Source organism: Blastocystis hominis, assembly GCF_000151665.1.
Source record: "Blastocystis hominis, Singapore isolate B (sub-type 7) whole genome shotgun sequence assembly, scaffold_0".
Lineage (NCBI taxonomy): Eukaryota > Bigyra > Opalinata > Blastocystidae > Blastocystis > Blastocystis hominis.
Window position 1 is genome coordinate 323,355 of NW_013171815.1, and position 16,778 is coordinate 340,132.

Genomic DNA, 16,778 nt, shown 5'->3' on the forward strand with positions numbered 1-16,778 from the left:
GGCGCGTTCGCCGGGCGCCAGCAGCACCGGCACCTCCAGGGTCTGGAACCCGCTGATGTTGCGCACATTGCCCGCTTGGCCCGTCGTATCCACGGCCTGCCCGACGCGCGCGTTCGCCTTCAACGGCACCATCTCGTGGCGGTTGTCCAGGAGCATCAGCATGCGCGGCCGCGCGGCACCGAGCGCCATCAGCATCAGCATGGCCACGATGGGCTGCGTGGGCCGCGACTCGTTGCATAACCGCGGGAGCATGGAGGTAGCGAGGAACAGAAGCGACACGGGGTTGAAAAGCTGTCCGTCCATGGCGCTGGGACTCAGCGTGAGCAATCCCTAGGCATGACAAAAACCCGATCACGCGCCACCTTGCCGAGATTCACGAGCCCCTGCGCGAAGTGGATGTAGAAGGCCTTGTCCAACGCGTACTCGCTGGAGAGGTAGGAGGAGTAGAGCTGCTCGGCCTCCACGACCTGCTTCAAGTGCGTGTTGATCTTGCTGTTGCACGTCCCCGACGCCGTCAGACCCAGCGCCAGCACCGCGTTCACGCAGCTCTACGCGTCAGTCCGCTCCGCGACGCTCTACGCGATACGACCACGTGTTCGACTGCTACGCCTCACGCCTCCTCCCCTCTCCTACGTTCGTCAGACCGCCTCCCGCGGTTTTACGCATCATCTGGTCGACGATCGCGATGCTGCCTTCCGACGGATGCAGCAGCGAGAACGCCAGCAGCACCATCTCCATCGCGCTGTGCGACCCGTGCACCAGCAGCAGCTCCAGCGAGCGACTCACCATCGCCACGTTCACCGGCTCCCCCGCGGCAACCAGCGCGATCGCGAGCACCAGCATCTTCACCGCGAACTCGTCGTCCTCGTGCGTCGTCGCCGCGTCGTCCAGCGGCTTCGGCGACGGCGTGGGGAACATGAAATTGCCCCCGAAGAGCCCCATGAGGTTGAACATGTCCCGCGGGGAGGACTCCTCGGGCGTCTTGGCCTCCTGCGGGGAAGCGGCGTCGGTCTTCTCCTTGGGCTGCTGCTGGATGCGGTCCTCCTCTTCCTGGAGCATGGAGAGGAGCTGGTGGATGACGAGGAGGTCCTGCGAGGCGAGGAAGCTGCACGCCAGCACGCAGGCCTGCAGATATAAGCGGTACCGCGGGGGCAGCGAGCTGAGGACGTCCGACAGCGCGGAGATCTCCTCCAGCATCACTTTCTTGTGCTATGCGTTAGACTGGGGAAACGGGGAAACCGTGAAGAGCAGGGAGAGGCCGAAGCCGAGGAGAAGGTTGGGCAGCTGGTTCTCGTCGGCTTCTTTCACGTCGCTCACGCGTTTCTTCATCGCCTCCAGCAGTTCCACGTTTCCACTCCCCAGGAAGACCAGTCCCGCGGCCAACGCGGACACGCCCATCACCTCCAATCCGCCTTCTCGAATTCCCTTTTCGAAGATGGGCAGCAGATCGGGTCTGGCTTCGCCCATTCCCGCGTAGCTCAGCGCCAGCGCCAGCTCCGCCGCCATCGTCACGCCCTTCTCTTCCGCGCCCTCCAGCGCCGGCAGCAGCACGTTCAGCGGGAGATCGTCGCGCGGGTCGAGTCCGGGCGCGGCCAGCAGCCCGACGCCCAGCGCGGCGCCCTGCCGCACCTCCGTTTTGGAGTGCTGCAGCAGATCGATCAGCATGTTCAGCCCCTGGAACGGCGACCCAAGATAGACCAGCGCCTGCGCAGCGCTGGCGAGGAGCAGTCCCGCGCCCTGGTTCTTCTGGAAGCCGTCCGTCCAGCGGCCAGCCGCGTCGTGGAAGAAACACTCCGAACAATGGCTAGGCGTGAGACCGGGGAAACGGGGAAACCCAGCGTTGAGGAGCCCGTTGACGATGGACTGGGCGGCCTGGACGCGCTCGGTGGAGAGCTTCTTGGGGTCGGGGAGGGAGAGAATGGTGCTGGGGAGACGCGGCGTGGCGATGTCCATCTCCTTGGCGGCGGCTGTGAACCAGTCCGAGAAGAACGTGGAGTAGAGGATCGATGTGTACTGAGGTGGAAAAAAAGGGAGAAAGGAGGTACGATGTCGGGAGCAGGGTCTTTGATAAGGTGGGAGAGGCGTTGACGTGCGAGCAGCTCGCTGAGCTGCTTTTTGGCCAAGTCTTCGTGGCAGGCGTTATATCTAGAGAGTAAGAAGGGAGGAGGGCAGAAGGAACGTGTCGATGATGTATTGTGTGTTGTTCATGGCGATCGCACATACCATGCGGTCCACCCACAGATTGAAGCGAGCGAACAGACGGTACACGGTCTGCGGAACAAAACAAACTCATACGCAATACCTCAAATATTTTTCTGCGTTCCTCCGGTTCGTAGTGGAAATGAACGATACGAAGCAGATACTGGCATATCTTCCACACATTTGAACCATCGACTTCTTTCATATCGATCAACCTCTCGATGGAGCCGACCTCCAACAGCAGATCGACTGCTTGAATTGGGATGTTGTGTTGCAAGTCGTCAGTTACTTCCTTCATAATCTCGTCCATATCCTAATCAATCACTGTTTTTGACTTCCACTACAATCTCGATGTCTTCGGACAACTGATTTTCTTCGGGAAACATCTAAGAACCTAAAATTCGTTTCAGAAATTCGTACATTCACAGGTTTTGATTCTTCTACTTCCATTATGCAATTATACTGTTTTCAGGCTGTGAATACTTGTAGTTTTGCACTTTCTGAAAGGGCGTTTCACTGCAAAAATAAGCCCGATTTCCTACTTTTCATTCCATTCAGAACAGAACGCTCGATTCCATGATGCGAAGAGGAATCCAACAGGACAAATACGATCTCCTTGAGGTAGTTTGTTTGCCTTAACACGTTGATGAAAAGAGTGGGAGATCCGAACAGAACAGCCGATCCTCACAGTCCTTTCTCGAAAAAGAAAACGACGAAAGAATCTCGCTGTTGAAAGAGAAGGTGAGTTCTCTACGGAACGTAGTGTCTTTCCGTTTATTTGATTCTCTAGCTCGCGGTCGATATAGGTGCAGAAGTCCGGAGTCAGAACAAGTTCCTCGATGAAATGGTAGCGCGTATTTTTTGTCTGTAACATAGGATCATAGCATGAACGGTCTTCAGGGTTCATTTGCTACCACGATGAAACGCATTTCGGAGGCGATGTCTCTAGGTCAAGGTTCGGGTCTGTGTGTTTTAGTTGTTTTTATGGTTGTTGTATTTGTCATACTATGGAGATTGTTCTACCCTTGTTTGCTTTGAATCAATCAACCGGGTGATCGCTGATCAGTGATCAGTGATCAGTGATCAGCGATCAACGATCAACGATCCTTTAATGCATAACAAACATCATTCCTTCTATTCAAACCACTCTCTCAACTTCATCTCTAATGAAGCTTTCTAAAAAGAACTCTCGAGGCTCGCATCAACTGACACAGCGCGTCCCGCTTCGGAAGCCGACCCCTTCCATGGGAATGATAAAAACGCTACAATCGACGCTCTCCCCCACTCCTACCAACTGAATATAGTCCGACCATGCATAGCCGCGCCCCAGATCCGAGATGCTCACACCCATCCAATTGCGCGGCTCTTTGATCTGAATGTTTTGATGCAGCAGCGGATTTTCCTTCAGCTGAATCCCTGGGAGCAACTTGGAGAGCTTCGACGGGTCGATCTTGGCCGCTTCGAACGTTCCGCACAGCACCTCCGAATTCTGCACAGCGGGGAACCGCGAGTTCACCTTCGAAATATCGTCTACCTCCCAGCAACCCGCCGATCCCTACGCATCTGCGTGGGCCTCCACACTCCCGCGATCGACTCCGCGCCCGCCTTCATCTCGACTTCCCCCGCTCCCAGCTCCATCCTCGACGCCATCGGATGCTGCCGATGCATCTACTTCATCGCGCTCTCTCTCCATTTCCCACATAAAGCCGCGTCGCGCCGACCCGATTTCTCTGCTGCAGCACCGGCGGCAGCGACGGCAGCACGCGCTGCACCTCGCTGTGGAGCACGTCGAAGTCGAGGAAGGGAATGCGCGCGACGCCCATCCACCGCACGCGCTTTCCGTTCCCGTCGATCACGAACTACGCGTTCAGCCGAGCCTCCGCCGCGCACCTGCTTCGGGTAGTACTTGTAGAGCTTGGTGTCCGGCGTGGAGACCAGCTGCTCCAGCTCGGGCGGGAGGATGGAGTCGAACGGCGTGCGCGTCTACGTGGCTCAGAGCAAGCGAAGCCTACCGCGATGACCGCCTCCAGCTTGCTGATTGGCTGCCCCAGCGAGAAGGAAACGGTCACGTTGTTCATCGCGGAGAGGTCGCGAAGAAGCGGCGCGTAGTGCTCGGGGTAGAACCAGTCCCAGGACGCGCAGCCCGTGCAGTAATAGCGCATAATCCACGCCAGTCCCAGCATGTATTCCTGGCAGACGCGCTCGATCGAAACCCGATCACTCGGATCCAGACCGAATTTCTGGCGGTAGTAGGCATCGCTCCAGCCCGGCTTGCCGTAGTCCACCTAGGCGATGAGGGCGGGATCGAAGGGGGTACGTCGTTTTTGGGGACGTTGTTGTAGTAGTCTTTGACCAGCTGGCGAAGACGAAGATCGAATCTGACCGATTAGTGTTCCATCGATGACACGTACATCTGAATCGCCTTCACGTAGTCCACCATCTTCTTCTCTTTCTTCTCCAGACTCCCTTCAGACCCTCCATTGACCCCATTGACCGCATTGACCCCATTGACCCCATTGACCGCATTGACCGCATGGGCCTTATTGTCCTTACTGTCCCGATTGGCCACGTTGGCCACATTCTCCACCATGTGCTTAATAAACAGATTCACCAGCTTCACGCTTTCTTCGTCCCCCAATTCTGGCGGTTTCGTCGAGCTCGCCTGCACCGCGGGGCGTTTCAGCCGTCCCACCGTGTACCGTCCAAACAGCCGCTTCCTCCGGAGAATATTGCCCTCGTTGGCGTAGACCTCGCGCATGAGCGACTGGACCTGGAGGTAGTTGATCTCGCCGCCGGGACGGATGATGTAGTCGGTCCAGGTGGGGAGGAGGCGTCGGTAGAGATTGAGGAGCATGGTGACGGCGCCCTCGCGGATGTCGAAGAGGGGGAGCGAGGGGAGGAAGTCGTTTCCGACGAAGATGCAGAGGAAGACGTAGTCGTCGATGATGCGCTCGAGATTGTACGGGATTTTCATCTGGGAGGCGACGGGGCGCATTTCGAGGTCTAAATAATCGCGGAGCGTCTTGATGGAGATCACCTGCAGCGGACGGTGGTAGAACTTGTCGTCCTTGGTGCTCGCGCCGAGCTTCTTTCGAGGCAGCTTCACGCATTCGCGCGTTCTACGGTGGAGGCGAATTTTCGCTGCAACGAGTGGTCGGGAGCGCCGCAGATCGCGCAGCGCGTGATGAAGAGCTGCTCGACGAGGATGTAGAAGAGCGGCTCGTGCGAAGAAAGCGCCAGCATGGACAGGTCCGCGTCGAGGCCGTGGATGATGTGCGTTTGGTTCGGGAGATAGTCCGGCTGCGTGCGTTGCGAGCGAATGAACTCCATGATCTTGTGCTCGCCCTCGCCGGGAACGTCGCTGTCGCTGATGAGGACGTTCAGGTTCTGCAGCTTTTCGTTGGACTGGAGCGTCTTGGTCACGTAGTAATCCAAAAACACTTGGAGCTCCGACATGAAGTCGGTGCCCGGGAAAATGTTCAGAGAGTTGAACGACTCTTCCTCCTCTTCTTCCACGTCCGGAGGAAACTGGAAGCCCTCAGCGATCATCTCCTTCTTCAACTGCTCTTCCAGTTGCTTGATTTCCACACTCTCCTACCATTTACCGAACATAATATCAACAGCATACATAGCCAGAACGAAAACGACGCCCTCTTTGTTCTTTCACTTTGGCCTTGGGAGCAACTCCATCGACAGACATGAAGAGCAACTTCCGGGGATTCACAGCCGTTATGAGGCGATCCAAGTAACTACAAGGAACACAAGATCAGCAACACTCACTTTTGCAAGTTCTCCAATACATCATCCGTGTTCCTTGGAGTTGACCCGAGAATTTGTCCATGGGCACAGTCATGAATGATTCCGTTCATGTCGATGTAGAAATTATCAAACACGGGAGGTTGTTGTTGCTGTTGTTGTTGCTGCTGCTGCGAAGACGTATTTCCATCTCGCTGAGCAGGAGAATCGGGATCAGACAGTGACTTGAGAATCAATGGGTACTTTCTGCATAACCAACGGGTGTATGTAGGAATTCCCATTTATGAACAAATAAGGCAAACAGGAAAGAAGGGAAGCGGAAAATGACTATTCATGAAGTTTCGAAACGAGAAAACTCGTGGACTTGTATGTAAATTACTGAAAATTGAATTTGCTATTGATTCTAACGACAAGGTGAGTGCTTCTCCAAAATGAAAACGTGTGTGCGCGTGTTCCTAATTGAGTACGTTCGTACTTTTCTAAGTGGCTGCAAAAAGCTATTTCTATTGAATCGGAGCAATGAAATAATGAAAATCAATACGAATTAGGGGAATCCCTATTCTTCAAATTGATATAGAAACAAATACAGAGCTGTCTCACCCAGGGGTGCATTATTCTAGTCTGGTATATGTGAGAGCTCGTCTTACAATAACTATTCTTCTTCGTTATTTCTACGATTAATCAGAATGGGTAAAGGGTAGGTGGCGAATCGAGTTGTGCCGTTGTGAACTGTGTTGTTTCTGTCGAATGAACCGTTCTAATATCCTAAAATAGAAAACCTTGTGGTATTCGTGCTGCTCGTAAGCTGCGTGTTGTCCGTCGCCAGGAGCGTTGGGCCGATAAGGTAATTTGCGGAAGTGAAGTGTCTGACGGTGTAGAAGTACAAGAAGGGACACAACATCTCTTCCATTAAGGCCAACGTGCTCGGAGGAGCTACCATGGCCAAGGGAATTGTCCTCGAGAAGGTGTACGTGTTTCGTGGTGTGGAGTGATGGTTAGGGGAGTGGAGGCTAAGCAGCCCAACTCTGCCATTCGTAAGTGCGTGCGTGTGCAGCTGATCAAGAACGGCAAGAAGATCACCGCTTTCGTTCCTCGCGATGGTTGCTTGAACTACGTGGATGAGAACGACGAGGTGCTGATTGCTGGATTCGGTCGTTCTGGACACGCCGTGGGAGATATTCCCGGAGTGCGTTTCAAGGTGGTGTGCGTGTCGAAGACCTCCTTGCTCGCTCTGTTCCGCCAGAAGAAGGAGAAGCCTCATAGTTAAAGCTTTTCTTACGATGAAGAAGAATACGATGTTCTGCGCTGTTTGTTGCACAAAATCGATTTAAATCGATCGAGGGCGATGGTCGAAATAAGATTTCCAGAAATCGCGGCTATTTCCCCGGTTTTATTCTGACCATTGATTTCGCCTGTCCCTTTCTGGTTCTTCAGTAGTTATCGGTATCACCAACTGTTAATATGGTAAGTTGCGTGAAAAATGAGGGTTTGAATTACTGAGCGCGTATACGCTCGTTTAGTGCGCTCGTTGCCAAAGTTGAGATTACTCACCAGTTTGTAGCCTTCTAGATTTAGCAAGAACAGAAAAGCCAGAGGTCACGTGAGTGCTGGTCACGGTCGTATTGGTAGGCTCGTTTCGGCATGTTCGGTGATTTGTAGGTAAGCATCGTTGCCATCCCTCAGGACGTGGTAAGGCCGGAGGTCTTCACCACCTGCGTATCCTTTTCGATAAGTTGTAAGGGGTTTTCCCGATTGTTCGAATCTAGCCACCCTGGATATTTCGGAAAGGTCGGTATGAGACACTTCCACCTGAAGCGTAACACCGAGTACTGCCCCACCATCAACGTGGACGAGTTGTGGCATCTGCTCCCTGAAGAGGCTCAGCAGCAGGCCATGAAGGACACCACCAAGGCTCCTGTGATCGACCTCAAGGCTCACGGAGTGTTCAAGCTCCTCGGCAGAGGTCGCATTGAGAGACCGATTGTGGTGAAGGCCAAGTTCGTCAGCAGCATTGCTGAGAAGAAGATCAAGGCTGCTGGAGGTGCCTGCATTCTGACTGCTTAAAGAAGAGGCTTGGTGTATCGATATGGCTGTGTTTGTGTCTATCAAACAAGCGGATAAAGCACATAAACAATCTCTTCATTCATCCATTCATTCATTCTTTTATTCATTCAATTAAATCAAATCATTCATTCATTCATTCTCTTCTTCTATCCTCTCTACGCGTTCGGTCGGTACTCGCCCGTCACCATCGCGTGATCACGCTCGTACGGCTCCAGCGTCAGCTGCTCCAGCGGCTTGAACTTCTCTTCGCGCAGCTTCTGCACCTCAGCGGCAAACACGGCCTCCGCGGAGGCGGTAGAGTCGATGCAGCTGGCCTTGATGGAGATCACGCAGTGCCCGCCGTCCTTCAGGAAGTACTTCGCGTTCAGACCCACGATACGCGCCTGGTCCGGCTGCGCCACATCCGCGAAGATCGTGTCCACCATGGGCACCAGAATGCGGTACTTCAGCGGATGGCGCGCATCCTCGATGATCGGAACGATGTTCGTGCGCGTCTTCGCGACGTTCAGCAGATCGCGGCCAGGGCGGTGCGAGAATTCCACCGCGTAGACGGCGCCCTCCTGCCATGAACCTCTCTCCACGCAACTACCGGTCCGACGATATCCGAGACGTGCGAGACCGTCGTGCCGGAAGCAGCTCCCAAATAAAGCACCTTGCTGCCGGGCTGCATGAAGATGTTGCGGATACCACCCTACAATCGAGGAGGAAGGCGATCCCCTACCAGAATGGCAGCGCCCAGCTTCGAACGGAACGGGTTCCACTGTCTGTATTCGATCTTCTCTCCCGTCGAGCCCTGCTGGTCAGAAACACGCCACATCGCTACAGGAAGGTCGACAGAGATCTTCTTCTCTCCGTAGACAGTGCAGCCAGGGGCAAAGTTGCGAGTACACAGAACATCTTCCTTGGCTGACCGAGCGATGTACACTCCTTCGAATCTACCCATCACGAGCACGTTCGCTTCAAATACTTATGAGGTTCCACGGTTACCTTAGGTGTGCGCTGAGGAGCTCCACGTCCTCCACGGGCACCTCCGCGACCTCCGCGACCGCCTCCACGACCTCCGCGACCGCCTGCAGCGCCTCCGCGAGGACCTCCACGGCCTCCACCACGAGGACCTCCACGGGCTCCACCACGGGCTCCACCACGACCTCCACGACCTCCAGCAAACCCTCCTCTTCCACGACCACCTTCATCTACATCACAAATTAGTATTTCAGCAAAGCAATGTCGATCCTGTGAAGGAAACAAATACTTACTGAATGCCATCTTTTGTTACTATGCAAAAATGAACAAGATGCGATTTATGTGTTGGTGGAGGTCTAAGGAGTTTCAAAGCTCTGGAGTTTCATCGAGAGAAAGTCGATTGTTTGTTTACGCGTGAGCCGATTTGGGAAGAGGCAGTGTGCTCCACCGTTCTTTTAAATGCAAAACACACGGTTTAAAAGTGAGACAAAACATGCTCGAATGTGTTTTTTAAGTTATTGAAACCTTTCTCAGAGAATCGAATTATGGACACAGGACCGCAGTGTGACTTTTCAAAAATTACTCTTCTGTGAGAGTTTATAATCAAATTGTATATTATTTCGGTTGTATCCTGTCTGTCTGCCTATATCAAGTGAGAAACGGATGGCCATTGATCAAACTCAAACCATGCAACAAATTCGCTATATCATGGAATCAGAGGACCCAAACAATCTGCAGTACATGATTCCTACATATAAATTGCTTCACAGTTCCTTGGTGAAGAAGTCAATCAAGGAAGTTGATAATGAACTCCTAAGTTTGCTAATGGATACTTGCCAGTATTTTGTGAATGCTTCAAAGAGTAAATCGTATGACAGCTATTTTTTGGGAGAAAGCCTGGGAGTCTACATGCATACTGTTATATATCTGAGGGAACGTACGTTCCGATATCTATTTTAAATGTAGCGTTGTTCGAAATCATCCAACAGGACAAGAAGTTTCTTGATGCGATTGTCGATTTGTTCGTTTGTCAGTGGCCGAACTGTTCTGTTTGCGAGTTGATTCTACTCTTTCTAGAATCCTCATTCCAGGAATGTATTCCTTTTGTCAACCACTATGTATATCCTAGTGCACCGATTGCCCAAGGGAATTATCGAGAAACTGTGCTCGATCGCGCCTCTCATCCTCCAAAGCTACTCCGAGTACAATATTTTCGTGTTAACCTACACTCTCAAACTGGTTTCCTCGTTAGCCCAACTCTGTACGCCTTTCGGCTCCCTCTCTCTCATCGCTAGCGGAATGCACGGAGCTGTTCGTTAAGAACGATCTAATCGCGATCCTGCGTCGATTGTTCGAGAACAGCGAATCCACTCCGCTCATGTGCGAGTTTTTCATCGTCATTCTGAACCAGCTCGCCATGGACGGTTCCCCGTTTCCCTTTTTCTCGACTGTAGAGCAACTGCACGCGAAGCTCATCAACGAGATCGGCTTCACGTTGATCCAGAACATCATTCTCCTCTTCGTGCAGCGTCTCAGCATGGACCCGATGCACAGCCACATCGTGGAGCTCTGCTTCATCTACCTGCTCCGTCTCTTCGGCAATCACCCCGCCGACACGATTCGCCAGCACGCCACCGAGGTCGTGCCGCTGCTGCACTTCCTCTACGAGTGTCTGTACAAGCCCTGCTTCCTCCCCGTCGACGAGAACGACGAGACGCTCACCACCGGCGGCTTCACGCAGATCCAAACGCAGAGCAACGTGCTCATGGACTACGTGATGACGCTCTTCGCCTTGTTATGCTATAACAGTACTCCAAACAGCTTCGATTCTGACGTCTAGCGGAGCATCCGTCGATCATCCAAGCGGCCACCGTGAATCAGATCTGCCAGCGACTCAACTCGCTGCACAATATGAACGTGATTCTCTTCCTCCATCAATTCCTCTATTACTGCACGCTCTGCGACCGTACCTCCGTTTCCACGGTCCCTCACCCGCAGACTCCCTCCTCAACATCATCGTGGAGCCCAACAATCTTCGGCTTTTCCTGGACCATCTTCGGCAATACCCGTCCGAGCCGCTGCTCCGCGTCACCTTCCTCCTCATCCAGAACTCCCCCGCGGTGATCGACAGCCTCATCTCCCTCCAGCTGCCCTCTCTGCTGATCGGGCTGCTCGCCAGCTCGGACGACGCGTCGTCGGTGATGTCGCTGGGGAAGGAGGGAGTGAAAGATTCGCGGGACATCGCGGCGCGCGTCCGATTGCTCACGCTGCACCTTCTGCACGCCTTCTTTCGCGACAAGAAGTGCCTCAAACTCGTCGACACGCAGCTCTTCTTCTCTCTGCTCAATCTAATCGAGGCGTTTATTTACTCCACGGAGCCTCTCGCACCGCAGATCATCACGATCTCCACTGCTCTGCTTCTCGCATCGCTCTCTCACAGTGCGTCGCTAGATCCGAAACTTATGTAAAGGCGATAATGTAAACCTGCTTCGCAACGATTCCGAGTATGTAACGCGGATTTGCACGCTTTTGATTTATTCGCATAAAAACCCCCGATTTTTGGAATTTTCGTTCTGCCTGCTGTTCCAAATCGCGCGATGTGCGTCGTAGAGCGTGGCTGTGTTGTAGATTGGGACCTGCAGGGTTTGGTGCAGAACGCAAAGTTCGTGGAAGTGCTGCGAGCGATTCATCGGCGATTGAATGACAACCAGGCCAATTTGCAGTCGAAATTCGAGTTTTCGAAGACGTCGACGGATCCTTTGGATCTGATTTTGCAGTATTGCAAGCATTGTGTCCATCTGATCAACATCATCGCGAACCGTTTGTCTGCTCTGTTTTCCCTCATTTTCAGGATTGGAGTCGATTTTGCCGGAGCATTATCCCGTGTTTGGAGAGTTCTTCCAATTCATGGAAGCTGTGTTGTCGACCGTTGTTTGTAACGAAATTCTCATGGATCTGTACGATGTTTCGATGCTTCTGTGGAAAAACGGTGTGGTGTGGAGAAGGACTATAACACATTGTAGGAACGGAGGCCATTCGCGACTACTGCAAAGGGGAGATTAAAAGCCGATTTGCAGAACTTCTGACAAAGAATTGTCTGAACGAGGAGAATCGGGAAAAGGTTTCTTTGCTGGTGAATCAGTTTTTTTAAGTAACTATGTGTGCAAAAGTTTGTTTGACTCACAACGATTTGTGACAGGGAGAGAGAGAAAAAAAGAAAAAACAATTCAGTGCAAAGGACTGGATTGAATGCCATTTGCCGCCAAACTTGCTTCTTTCAGAATGATACATAACAAGGAATATTGTTCCTTCTCCCTCTTTATACCACAAATTTTTCTAACCAGTTTCTCATATTCGTACTCTTTGACTTTTTAGCAGTATTAATAACATGATTTCTCAAAGCGATGTAGCTTGTTCCGTTAATTACTGACACATTAGATTATGGACCAATTCCCCGTTAGTTGCTATCCTGCGGCAGAGAAAATTTCTAGGGTAGGCTTTGGAGACCATGTTTCATTGTAGCCGCATCATCGCCGGGGAAAGCAAATTGGAATTGATTTTGTGTATACGCCCGCGTGTGATACTATCCTGTGCCCTATTGTGGAAAACGATTCAAATTCGTGTGCCTCAGTAACTTCTGATGTTTCTGACAATTTTCTGGTTGCTCTCTCTAATTTCTAATCTCTAATATCTAATTTCAGTTTTGAGCATCTGTCAACGGTTGCTCATCCACTATGTGTAAAACTGATTTGCAAAGCGCTATCAAGGAGCGATATCCTTGAATTTTCTAGTGTAATTAGCATGGTATTAGCGTAACAGTCTAATTTTCCGCTCCTTTTTGTTACAAACACGTCACGTTTTTTATTTGTACGTCTCGGTGCTGACGATCTTCATGTCATCGAACGGACGGTACGTCGTGTCGTTCTTCACACGTGCTCTCTCGATGTCCTTCACCACGCTCTGCCCCTTCAGCACCTTCCCAAAAATCGTGTGCTTTCGATTCAGCCACGCCGCTGGCGCCGTCGTGATAAAGAACTGCGATCCATTCGAATTGGGTCCGCTGTTGGCCATAGCCAGCAAGAACGGCTTATCGAACTCGACTCCCTTCGCGTACTCATCCTCAAACGGCGTTCCCCACATGCTCTCTCCTCCTCTTCCGGTGCCAGTGGGGTCTCCGGTCTGGATCATGAAGTTTTTGATCACGCGATGGAACACCACGTTATCGTAGTACCCGCTTCGGCACAGATTCGAGAAGTTCTCCACGCTGCCGCTCATTCCTCTCCGTCTCTCCTACGCCTTCGGCGCCACGTCCTTCCACAGCTCCAGCTCGATATCGCCCATCGTCGTCCGCAGAATGACCCGCTTCGCCAGGAAATTCACCGGCTCCGCGCCCTCCTCCTCCAGCAAATCCGCCTCCGCCACTTCCTTCTCGTTGATCACGTCCCGCGGTTCTTCGCTCGTATCCGGCTCGCGCCGCGAGAACACGAAAAACCGCCTTTTTTCGAAGGACGTCGCGAACACGCACGGGTCGCTCGCTTCCTCCACGCTCCCCGCGAATCGCTTCCCCGCGGGGACATCGCTCGCCCCGGCAAGCAGCGCTCCCGCCTCTTTCTTCTCGCGGCGAAGCCCGATTTGCAGCTGCGACGACACGCGCGAAACGCCCTGGAACAGAGACACGTGCAGAAATCGCTCCGTTTTCTCCACTTCGCCCAGGATTCCCGCGGTTTCGCCCGTGGCGATCTGCTTCGCAGTGCCGCCAAAATCGTACGTTAACCGTTTTCACGCCGAACGGACTCCCGTAGACCGCGAAACGCTCGCTTCGGTCGAAGACGCAGTTGATTGGCGACTGCAGGCCTTCCGAAATCGCCTGGATTTCAGGAATTCCAAAAATCGGGACTTTTTCGCGGATGGTGGCTTCGAGTTTTAGACGTTTTGCGAAGTGGAAAGCGTCGACGAGAAGCCCGTTCTGCGCGAAAAGGGATTCGTACGCCGCGTCCGATTCGTCGATGGTCTGCAAGAGCTTGCCTGTCGTCACGCCGAAGATGTACATCTGATGGTCACGCCGAGGGAAGCCAAGCGACGCGTACCTTCCAATCGAGCGCAAACACGGCCATGCGATTGCCCGAGAGCGACGCGGAGAGCGTCATGGGGGTAACTTTGTTCTTCCGGAACACATAAAGATCCGTGGCGATCATGAACCGGAATTCGATCGAATTCTTCGGAAGCGCTCCGTCCTGCGGCTCCCAATACGCGAACACGCCGCTCCGGTCGAGAGAGACGAGGAAATGGAGCGTGGGATGGAAGAGAAGTCCGACGATGGGCTGTTTGTGGTAGCGGAACGTGAAGAGCGGCTCCGGCTTTTCGATTGAATACACGCCGATCGCGTGCGACTCCGCGTCGCTGATCGCCAGCAGCGGGCTACGGTCCACGCCTCTCCCCGCGGGTACGCGTTCAGCGAGCTCCCGTGCGCCCAGCAGAGCGGGCCGGGGACGAAGGCGAGCGAGAAGATCTGGATGACGTCGAAGGCGACGGTGTCGTAGATCACAACGCGCTTGTCTTCCCCCGCGGAAGCCACGAAGCGGCCGTCCGCCGAGGCCACCAGCGACACGACGCGCGCCTGGTGCGCGAAGAACTGCTTGACGAACTCGATGCCCTAGGGAGAAACGTGGAAACGTGGAAACGATGGGGAACTTCTTCCAGATTTTGACGCTGCCGTTGAGGCTGGCGGTGTAGAGGAAGTTGGTGTGGGGCGTGACGCAGGAGAGCAGCACGATGGACGGGTGCGTGTAGGATTTCTCGTACATCGCCGCGGAGGGAAGGTCCGAAAGGTAGTACGCATCGGCCGAGACAGCTTCATTAGAGAGAGAGAGGAATCATACGCTTTTTAGCTGCAGGGGTTGAGGAGGAGGCTTCTTTTGGAGAGGATTTGGATTCAGAAGAAGTGGGAACTGGACCAATGTCATCATCATCATCATCATTCTTCTCATTTTGAGGTGATTTAGTGGGACTATCGCGCTTTACACTGGTAGGCATGGGACCGATATCGCTGTCACTGTCCTCTTCATTACCATCCTTCATCTCCGAGGTTTCATTTGACTTTTGGTCGTTTTGACTCGTTTTCGGTACAGGCATGGGACCAATATCATCATCGCTCTCACTCTCTTCAGGTTTTGCGCTTTCCTGCTTTTTCTCTTCTTCCTTTTCACTCTATTCCATTACCAATCTTTATTTCACTAGAATACGCTTTTAAGGTTCTTGGATGTTTCAATCGCTACTGTCAATCGTTTTACCTACGATATAATTTCGTAAGCATACAATAACATACCACCTCACTCTTGCTGCCACCCGAAGGGAGATTCCTCTTCTTGCACTCAGCAATGAGCTGTGCCATCTATTTCATTATCCATTGTGTAATACTCCCACTGATAATGAATTCAGATCAATTTCGGAAGAATCCATCGTATCAAAGAATTGAGTTTGAACAAACACACATTCAGCTAAAGCCACTACGATTCCCAGTACACATAGTTCATATCATCAGGCTCCTCATCTCCATAATCCACCGTGTAGTCCATGACGAAGTCATTACTCTTTCCCTGCTCTTTATCCCTCCCCAAAATCCCCACTTTCCCCGCTCGTCCCGTCTGCTTCCCCGATTTCTCCGTTTTCTTTCGTTCGCGGGTTCGTTTCCTCGCCGGTGTTTTTGCCGCGGTTTCTCGCCGCTTTCGCTTCGTTGAATTGGGACAATTCGTCGCTAAATGACCCAATTTCCCGCATTTGAAGCACGTGACTTCCGCCATTTCCCGCGGCGAATTCGAGTATCCCCCAAAACCAGAACTATTCCCGCGGTTCATCGAAGTGGCGGGCGGCGAAGCAAAAAGCGTGGGATTGGGCTGCGGATTTGATGCTTGCGGATCGTCGGCCCACACGAAGAAGTTGCACTGCTGTTCCCGCGGTTTGGAGCAACAGTAGAACCGACGACCCACGTTCTTGCCCTGCCGGACCTCCCGCAAAACCGCGGGGAGCCCGCAGCGGCAGGAAATGACCATGGGCGAATTGACCGGGGTTTGACCCGGAGTTTGACCGGGGATTTGACCGGGGATTTGACCCGGAGTTTGACCGGGGGTTTGACCGGGGTAGGGAGGGAGGGAAGGAGTGGTGTTTGTGTTGGGGTGGAAAGAAAAGGAAGAGGAGGATTGAACGGGGTTTTGAGTATATTGCGATTGAACGGGTTTTGAATTATAGGGTGTGTTTTGAACGGGGTTTTGATTATAAAATGTGTTTTGAACGGGGTTTGAAAAAGAAAAGGAGGAGGGAGGCGGAGTGTATTGTGTGTTTTGGTTCAGCACAGGGGGTGGAACACTACCCGGAACACTACCCGGAACACCATTCGGAACACCATTCGGAACACCATTCGGAACACCATTCGGGAGGGAGGGAAGGCGTCGAACAGGGTTTGGAACACTGATCGGAACGACCCCCGATTTCTGGAATTCCTGTTTTCGAGGGTATTTCTGCACCGCGGTGCCAGATTTGGCGGCTTCTTGCTTCGCCCGATTGGAAACGCCCGCCGCGCCCGCCGCGCCCGCCGCGCCCGCCTTCTTCGCCTTGGCGGCAGCCGCAATCGGCTCCAGCCAGGCCAGTTCTACGTTTCACCGGTTCCCCGTTTCCCCACTTCCCACGACGCTGGTTTCCCCGGTCGACGAAACGCCCGTCCCGGCGCCATCGGAGGGAGTTTCCTTGCTGCAGGCCTCGATTTCCGCGGGGGAAAAGGGCGGGGCGGCGAGGTCGATCGG

General features: G+C 53.1%; 9 protein-coding genes; 3 read left to right on the forward strand and 6 right to left on the reverse strand.

The window, feature by feature from the left end:
- Positions 1 to 116: 116 nt before the first annotated feature.
- GSBLH_T00000088001 (uncharacterized protein) lies at positions 117 to 2,649 on the reverse strand (the record flags this gene model as incomplete). XM_013038234.1 has 10 exons in its annotated part: positions 117 to 548; positions 580 to 603; positions 634 to 1,209; positions 1,240 to 1,804; positions 1,835 to 2,013; positions 2,046 to 2,145; positions 2,180 to 2,271; positions 2,303 to 2,512; positions 2,544 to 2,585; positions 2,620 to 2,649. The coding sequence occupies 10 exons, from the start codon at positions 2,647 to 2,649 to the stop codon at positions 315 to 317; spliced, it is 2,052 nt and encodes a 683-aa protein (XP_012893688.1). The 3' UTR covers positions 117 to 314.
- Positions 2,650 to 3,327: 678 nt separating this feature from the next.
- On the reverse strand, positions 3,328 to 3,550 carry GSBLH_T00000089001 (uncharacterized protein; the record flags this gene model as incomplete). XM_013038235.1 has 2 exons in its annotated part: positions 3,328 to 3,461; positions 3,491 to 3,550. The coding sequence occupies 2 exons, from the start codon at positions 3,548 to 3,550 to the stop codon at positions 3,363 to 3,365; spliced, it is 159 nt and encodes a 52-aa protein (XP_012893689.1). The 3' UTR covers positions 3,328 to 3,362.
- A 501-nt stretch (positions 3,551 to 4,051) lies between these two features.
- On the reverse strand, positions 4,052 to 6,236 carry GSBLH_T00000090001 (uncharacterized protein; the record flags this gene model as incomplete). The annotated part of the gene is made up of 6 exons (XM_013038236.1): positions 4,052 to 4,058; positions 4,090 to 4,484; positions 4,820 to 5,318; positions 5,348 to 5,793; positions 5,828 to 5,948; positions 5,980 to 6,236. 6 exons carry the CDS (start codon positions 6,234 to 6,236, stop codon positions 4,052 to 4,054), a joined length of 1,725 nt encoding a protein of 574 aa, XP_012893690.1.
- Positions 6,237 to 6,616: 380 nt separating this feature from the next.
- Positions 6,617 to 7,257, forward strand: GSBLH_T00000091001 (uncharacterized protein). XM_013038237.1 has 4 exons: positions 6,617 to 6,652; positions 6,730 to 6,799; positions 6,834 to 6,922; positions 6,955 to 7,257. The coding sequence occupies exons 1-4, from the start codon at positions 6,642 to 6,644 to the stop codon at positions 7,220 to 7,222; spliced, it is 438 nt and encodes a 145-aa protein (XP_012893691.1). The 5' UTR covers positions 6,617 to 6,641; the 3' UTR covers positions 7,223 to 7,257.
- A 143-nt stretch (positions 7,258 to 7,400) lies between these two features.
- Positions 7,401 to 8,044, forward strand: GSBLH_T00000092001 (Ribosomal protein L15). XM_013038238.1 has 5 exons: positions 7,401 to 7,423; positions 7,457 to 7,482; positions 7,517 to 7,580; positions 7,615 to 7,690; positions 7,722 to 8,044. The coding sequence occupies exons 1-5, from the start codon at positions 7,417 to 7,419 to the stop codon at positions 8,017 to 8,019; spliced, it is 471 nt and encodes a 156-aa protein (XP_012893692.1). The 5' UTR covers positions 7,401 to 7,416; the 3' UTR covers positions 8,020 to 8,044.
- A 27-nt stretch (positions 8,045 to 8,071) lies between these two features.
- Positions 8,072 to 9,310, reverse strand: GSBLH_T00000093001 (uncharacterized protein). XM_013038239.1 has 5 exons: positions 8,987 to 9,310; positions 8,843 to 8,954; positions 8,741 to 8,812; positions 8,609 to 8,710; positions 8,072 to 8,579 (listed from the first exon to the last, which is right to left on the reverse strand). The coding sequence occupies exons 1-5, from the start codon at positions 9,283 to 9,285 to the stop codon at positions 8,175 to 8,177; spliced, it is 990 nt and encodes a 329-aa protein (XP_012893693.1). The 5' UTR covers positions 9,286 to 9,310; the 3' UTR covers positions 8,072 to 8,174.
- Positions 9,311 to 12,324: 3,014 nt separating this feature from the next.
- GSBLH_T00000094001 (uncharacterized protein) lies at positions 12,325 to 12,813 on the forward strand. XM_013038240.1 has 3 exons: positions 12,325 to 12,388; positions 12,421 to 12,474; positions 12,505 to 12,813. Exons 1-3 carry the CDS (start codon positions 12,371 to 12,373, stop codon positions 12,661 to 12,663), a joined length of 231 nt encoding a protein of 76 aa, XP_012893694.1. The 5' UTR covers positions 12,325 to 12,370; the 3' UTR covers positions 12,664 to 12,813.
- Positions 12,814 to 12,843: 30 nt separating this feature from the next.
- On the reverse strand, positions 12,844 to 15,373 carry GSBLH_T00000095001 (uncharacterized protein; the record flags this gene model as incomplete). Its single annotated transcript, XM_013038241.1, has 9 exons — positions 12,844 to 13,246; positions 13,277 to 13,722; positions 13,751 to 14,032; positions 14,064 to 14,400; positions 14,430 to 14,635; positions 14,664 to 14,833; positions 14,862 to 15,189; positions 15,225 to 15,272; positions 15,308 to 15,373. The coding sequence occupies 9 exons, from the start codon at positions 15,371 to 15,373 to the stop codon at positions 12,844 to 12,846; spliced, it is 2,286 nt and encodes a 761-aa protein (XP_012893695.1).
- Positions 15,374 to 15,488: 115 nt separating this feature from the next.
- Positions 15,489 to 16,031, reverse strand: GSBLH_T00006020001 (uncharacterized protein; the record flags this gene model as incomplete). The annotated part of the gene is made up of 1 exon (XM_013038242.1): positions 15,489 to 16,031. The coding sequence occupies one exon, from the start codon at positions 16,029 to 16,031 to the stop codon at positions 15,489 to 15,491; it is 543 nt and encodes a 180-aa protein (XP_012893696.1).
- Between the last annotated feature and the right edge of the window lie 747 nt (positions 16,032 to 16,778).

Coding starts and splice junctions, on each gene's coding strand:
- GSBLH_T00000091001 (XM_013038237.1), top strand. Junction 6,800..6,833: donor AGGAGCGTTGGGCCGATAAG/GTAATTTGCGGA, acceptor CTGACGGTGTAG/AAGTACAAGAAGGGACACAA. Junction 6,923..6,954: donor GGAATTGTCCTCGAGAAGGT/GTACGTGTTTCG, acceptor AGTGATGGTTAG/GGGAGTGGAGGCTAAGCAGC.
- GSBLH_T00000094001 (XM_013038240.1), top strand. Junction 12,475..12,504: donor CGGCAGAGAAAATTTCTAGG/GTAGGCTTTGGA, acceptor GTTTCATTGTAG/CCGCATCATCGCCGGGGAAA.
- GSBLH_T00000093001 (XM_013038239.1), bottom strand. CDS start 9,285: ATGGCATTCAGTAAGTATTTGTTTCCTTCACAGGATCGACATTGCTTT. Junction 8,955..8,986: donor GTAACCGTGGAACCTCATAA/GTATTTGAAGCG, acceptor CGTGATGGGTAG/ATTCGAAGGAGTGTACATCG. Junction 8,813..8,842: donor AGATCTCTGTCGACCTTCCT/GTAGCGATGTGG, acceptor TCTGACCAGCAG/GGCTCGACGGGAGAGAAGAT.
- GSBLH_T00000092001 (XM_013038238.1), top strand. Junction 7,483..7,516: donor TACGCTCGTTTAGTGCGCTC/GTTGCCAAAGTT, acceptor ACCAGTTTGTAG/CCTTCTAGATTTAGCAAGAA. Junction 7,581..7,614: donor TGCTGGTCACGGTCGTATTG/GTAGGCTCGTTT, acceptor GGTGATTTGTAG/GTAAGCATCGTTGCCATCCC.